Source organism: Phoca vitulina, unplaced genomic scaffold (assembly GCF_004348235.1).
Source record: "Phoca vitulina isolate PV1807 unplaced genomic scaffold, GSC_HSeal_1.0 scaffold65, whole genome shotgun sequence".
Taxonomy (NCBI): Eukaryota; Metazoa; Chordata; class Mammalia; order Carnivora; family Phocidae; genus Phoca; species Phoca vitulina.
The window spans coordinates 7,513,675-7,519,674 of NW_022589768.1; the positions used below are offsets into that span (position 1 = coordinate 7,513,675).

At 52.6% G+C, this 6,000-nt stretch overlaps 1 protein-coding gene across 4 annotated transcripts in view; it reads left to right on the forward strand.

The window, feature by feature from the left end:
• NTRK3 (neurotrophic receptor tyrosine kinase 3) overlaps positions 1–5,064 on the forward strand; it is a 379,660-nt gene extending 374,596 nt beyond the window's left edge. For 3 of the 4 annotated variants that reach the window (XM_032391894.1, XM_032391890.1, XM_032391891.1), the window contains one exon: positions 2,928–5,064. In XM_032391894.1, coding sequence (XP_032247785.1) covers positions 2,928–3,113 — 186 coding nt within the window. In that variant the 3' untranslated portion in view covers positions 3,114–5,064. The remainder of the gene's footprint in view (positions 1–2,927) is intronic. The other variant, XR_004297851.1, reaches the window with a different exon arrangement.
• Positions 5,065–6,000: the final 936 nt, after the last annotated feature.

Genomic DNA, 6,000 nt, shown 5'->3' on the forward strand with positions numbered 1-6,000 from the left:
GTAGGAAAAACATTAGAGCTGTAGGAAGTGTGGTGTAATTGTCAAGAGAGCATGAAATCAGATGTCTAAATGGAGATGCAAGTCCCAGTCCTGTTTGTGCTGCGACACTTAAAAATCACAAACGTCTCCCTAAGACGGAACATGAAAACAAAGAACAACTCTGAGTTTTTCAATTGTGCCATCTTGTGGAAACACCCAAAGAGTCTGGATTCCCAAAGGTTTTAGGCCTGCCAGGCCTGGGATGGGCAGAGGATGGTGGATGGGGAAGGCACATTTCACATTATTGATAGAGCTGTGTGTGGACCTCCAGGAATAAAAGCGCTCATCAGAGAAAACAGCATCATCATAATTAACACATTATATGCTTTTATAATTTTGATTTATAATAATAATAAAAATTCCAGCAATCAAATTTTCACAATAGCTAACATTTAGTGCCAGGTACTTTTCTAAGGACTTTAGCTGTATTAACTCAGTACTTTCCACACGAATACCTGTTGAGATTCAGGGCAAAGGGAAGGGAACTGCTTGGAGTTCTGGAGAGGACTGGCCAGAGACTCAGATGGGAGCTTCTGCAGCATGGAGAAGGCATGGGCCATGGCCACAGGACTCCTGCCTCCAAAGCCAGTCAGGATGGTTCTCATTTATGTCTGACCAGACGCATGTTGCCCTGGAGAATAGTTAATAGACAGTAACGGTCTTGGATTCCCAACCAAGCAGACCTATAAGAGATTGCAATTTATTTTTATGGTCTTCTGTTTTCTATGAAAACATGAACACAAGGGCCTTTTAATATTGCAATCTTATCTGAATATTTGAGAAAGTATCTTTGTCTTTGAGAACTGTATTCCTTTTTGCTTTCCTGTTCCCTAACCGGTGAGTTTCAGAGATCAAAAAGAAGACACTTCTTTAAATCTGTAGTACCTCATCAATCACAAGCTGAATGAGTCTTGACCACGTTTCCCAAAGTAGGACAAAACATTTTAATGACCTTAAAAAAAAAAAGAGTGTATATCAGAACCCATTGTTGCAGTGTTTTAAAGAAAATTGTTGCTGTTTTCTTGGGGTGTGGGATTGGTAGTAAACACACACATACATACATGCAAGCATGCACGCACGTCCATACATGCATGCATATACCTACCCGCGTACATGCACGTACATACTCCTGCACAAACATGTGTGCACATGAGTATACACAGCCCGAGCACAGCCTCCATGTAGTTTCGTGGCCCCAGTGAAGAGGGGATGTGGGTGGAGGGTGCTTGTGGTATCAGTAGTAGATTTGCCCTGGAGACCCAAGCCAGCTCATAGTAGCCAACAAGGTGTTTCTAATCATTTCTAACACAGTTTGCTGAGGTGTTGGCCTGGAAGGTGGGCTTTCTGCCCCCAGCCACCTGTCCCACTCCACAGCCCAGAGCAGCCAAGTACTATTAGCCACTGATCATGGGTTTCTTTATGGAGGTTGACAACCCAGTGAGCCCACACTGGAGGAGACACTAGCGAGTGCTTTTGATCGTAGCATTAACAGCTGCTGCAGTTTGAGCCGGGTCCCTTTTCGTGGAGGTGAAGGTAATGGAGTGGGGAAACAGGGCTCTAATAACGGAGAACCTGAGTAGCTGGAGACCGATTGGGCTGGCACAGAAACAAGCCTCTTGGGCCGGCACTGACGCCGGGGTGAATCGGACCAGGAAAGTGCTGACATATTGGGGGCTTGACATGCTGTCCTTGGGTCAGAGTGACATGAGACAACACCCCAGACAGGGCGCTGTTGGGGGCAGCATGAGGAGATAAAGGAGACAAAAGGCGCTTCTCTTGCCCAACTAAACACAGACTCATGGGGGCAAAGACACTGGAGGCACTCAGTTGGACCTGAGTCCGTGTATTTTCTCATTACAACCCATCTCTGAACGAGGAAGCTGGAGTTTGGGGTAAGTTGCCCAAGGTTTCATAGTGATCGAGTTAGGGAGACATTAAAAATCAATCCAAGACCAGGAAGATGAAAACGTGAAAAGTCACATGTTCAATGTCAGCAAAGAAGTGCCTTTGAGAAATTGGAAGTGAACCACAGATTACAGGCTTGGTCCTTACATGGCCAGCTGGGGTTGGTCCAGCCCTACATTATTTGTTTTCTTCCTACTCCTCCTTAGGGCCTCCCCTGTGGTATGTCAGGCCATGCTTTGTGCCCTTGGCTTCATTTGGGCCTTATGACTATGCAGGAGGCACACATTGGATCCCCCTCTTCTAGATGAGGGTGCTGAGGTCAGGTTCACTGACTTGTGCTGGCCACAGAGCTGGGCGGCGGTGAATCGAGCAGTAGTCCTGATGTGAAGGGCTTTAACAGAAGCCAAATACATGGGTTAGTGCAAAGAGCAGGGGAGGAGGGGCCTCGCTGAGAAAGGGAACCACATGGCAGCATAGAGGGAAGCCCGGTGCTATGCACAGAGGCTGGGAGCTGGAGGGGAGCTGGCCAGGAGATGGGAGCTAAGGGGAGGGAGGCGTGGAGGGGCCGGATGGTGCAGAGTTCCTTCAAGGGGGTCTCAAAGTCACCCAGGCTCATAAGAGGGGAGGGACAGGTCAGATGCCAATCCCCGCTGCCAAGTGGCAATGAATCGTGCAGCATCCAGATGAGATTCAGGACTAGAGAGGAGGAGTCAAGTAAAGGCTAGTGTGCATGGGGGAGTCCGTGAAGGCCTGGCCCAAGATGTGGGTCACAAAGGGCAATGGTGGGCATGGCCAGCCGGCAGCCTGCCCAGGACAGATGAGAGACTCTGTGCTGTCTCTATCCAGCCTTCAGCCTGTGCAGGTGGGCACCCCGGCTCCGCACTGAAGCTCCTTCATGAAGTCGCCACCTGCTGCTGGGTGGGAGCCCCAGGGCCCAGGGGGGCTTTGGATGTTAATGTCCTGGTTCTTCTCATTATTTTCAGGTCATCGAGTGCATCACCCAAGGTCGTGTGCTGGAGCGGCCCCGGGTCTGCCCCAAAGAGGTGTACGATGTCATGCTAGGGTGCTGGCAGAGGGAGCCCCAGCAGCGGCTCAACATCAAGGAGATCTACAAAGTCCTCCATGCTTTGGGGAAAGCCGCCCCCATCTACCTGGACATCCTCGGCTAGCGGCGGCTGGCAGTCACGGACGCATACTCTGTGGCTTCCCTCTCCTGGCCTCACATCGCCTCTCGTCCACCTCACACTCCTTTCTTCCATCCTGACTGAAGCGAACATCTTCATATAAACTCAAGTGCCTGCTACACATACAACACTGAAAAAAAAAGTGAAAGAAAAAATCCTGTAAGGCAGTTTGGCAAATATATATATATATACATATATATATTTATATATCTAACTATCTATCTATCTATATCCACAGAGAGATACCTTCTCTAATACAGAGAGAAACTGCTGATACAGAAACCATAAGACTGTAACAACAACTCAGAAAATCTTAAATCTTATGAACACAAATGGAAGTTCCCTTTGACTGAAGCTGGGGCCCGTGGATCTCCGGCTCCAGCTTTTCGGGGCCGAAGACCTTGATGACGCAGAGACGGTCTTCACGCTGGGACCGGAGGAGATGGGGTGGAGTGCGAATCAGCGCCGTGCAGGTGATGACCTGCACAGGTGTGCTACCCCTCCCCCGCCCCCGAGGTCTGCACAGGTGCGCGGGCTGACCTCGTCCACTGCACTCAGGAGGCAGCAGGAAGTAACACCGGCCCCGGGGGCCTCTGGAATGCCTCACGTCTCCACTGACTATTGCTCCACGCCTTCCCCCTTTCCTCCGCTTCAAGACAGTTCTCCAATTTGTCCGTTCTAGAAAGTAGAGTCCTGATGCTTTTGGAAGTCAATGAGGGCGCCTACCACTAAACACTGGACAAACGACGTGACCCAAAACCGTGGTGACAATGGACCACATCCGTCTTGGGTGTAAACCATGCTCAAGTTCCTTCCTCAGTTGGAAAGAGATGTGTCATCTATTCTCTGAACATCAAGAACTGGACGTTCTGGACTTAACCACAGAAGAAAAAGCTGAAATTTGAACCCTCCATGTCAAGGCACTGCCTCCCGCCTTTTCCTCACTGGAAAGACTCCTTGGCCTCACCTCCCACATTCAGGCCTTTGGGGGAGTTTGGGGGCATAGCGAACACCCCCCATGTTGCCTGTGAATGTGGACACAGCAGGGTTCCAATAGCAGGAGACTTCGTTCCTCGTAGGTCATTATAAGATGTGCCCCTCTGTGTCGTCTGTTTCTCATCCTGCCTGCCCTAGATCCTCAGCCCCGACCTTCTGAGCCTCTCGCACGTCCCAGGGAAACCTCACTGCCAAGGAAGGAAGCCAGGACTAGAGACGGTGTGGGGCAGTGCTTGTTTCAGAGAGCGAGGCCGTGGACTGGGCAGGAGCCGGCAGGGGAGAATCTATTTGGCACCTGCACCGGCCCCTTGGCATTCTCCTCACGTTTCCAGCCCCTGGAAGGATGGATGCATCTGCGTCTGAGCTTGCTGTGAACACTCAGGGGCTGAAAAATCGCTTTTGTGGGCTGGGGGTGGGGGAGGGGCCGAGGCTTCTCCGGGAGGCGTCCACGGTGTGGCCACGGCCGCAGGCTTGGCATCTTAATGAGGACGGAGCCCCGACCGGAGAGAGAGAATGAGGCTTCTGGGCTGGGGTCCTGGCCGCTGCTGTCGAGGCCTGTAACGGGCAGATCCCTGGGCCTCCCGGACACATGACCACGAAATGCCCCTGGAAGGCAATGGCCTGGCCCCATGCAGCCCTCCTGCTGGAGAGGACAGGTCCCTCTCAGCTCACCCCAAGCACAGAGCTCCATAATGGCCTGGCCCCATGCAGCCCTCCTGCTGGAGAGAGGACAGGTCCCTCTCAGCTCACCCCAAGCACAGAGCTCCATAATGGACCGGCCTTTGCCCCCTGGGAGCCTCAGGGTGGGCACGGGTTGGGGGGCTCAGGCCGGCTTGAGCGGCCTGGTCAGCTGCAGCATGGGCATCCCTGTGGGGTTCGGGACTAAATCCTGTGTTTGTGGTTTTGCTTCCTTTTTTTTTTTTTTTTTTTTTTTAAGACCAACAAATGTTTTTATTCAAATAGAAAAGAGCTGTGTTGGGACTGCCAGCCTCGGTTGGGAGTCGGGGATCAGTGAGGCCACTCAGCTGGGCCGGGAGGGGAGCTGGAGTTTGGTGTGGGTTTGGCCCTGTGCCGGCCTCCCAACCCTGAGGATTGTCGAGGAGAGCTCGGTGGATCGACTACATTAGAGGAACCCTTTGCTGTCCTATGGCCGTTATCCCGCCTGTCTTTCTGCCTCGAGGCCCTGGGTCTCTTCTGGGCCTGTTCTTGCAGGATGAGCTATGGATGCAGTCTAGTGTTGAGCAGGGTAACGGAGGGAAAGCTGTCCATGGAGGGAGGGCCTTGAGGGGGAAGGGCCTTCTGGTTAGATGTGAGGCTCCAAGGCTCTTGTTGCTGCCAAAACAGACCCCGGAGAGTCTCCCCAACACAGACCCTGTGTAGCTTCCATCTCACAGGCTGTGTTTCTACGTCACGGTCACTGATAGGCTGGGAAGACGGGGGCATGGGAAGGGGTTGGAAGCTGGGGGGCGGCTGGGAATGAGGAACAGGCTAGGCTTTCAACGCAGGGCACTAAGGCATCCCAGCCTAAGGGGAGAAGCTAGTTCCTTTGGGAATAAGGAGCCGTGAAGGAGACCGAAGTCAGACTGCGCAGGCCCTCCCTCGTGCTGGCCGTGGGGACGCGTCTTGGTCACGTCCACCGTAAGCGGCTGCCTCTCTGAAGAGTAGAGGAACGAAGGGCGGCCGAGCAAGGGGGAGTAGAGAGGGATCACCGGCCTTCTTCCTCCCTGGTTGTGCTCTCTGCAGAGTCTACGTGTAGACTTTAGGTCAAGGCGGGTAAAAGAATGAAAAGGTTTTTGGAGGGTGAGGGAGGCAGAGAGGAGGAGCACCCCAGGGCCCTGGGGGCAAGCAGGGGATGTTATTCCTCCTGTGGTGGGAA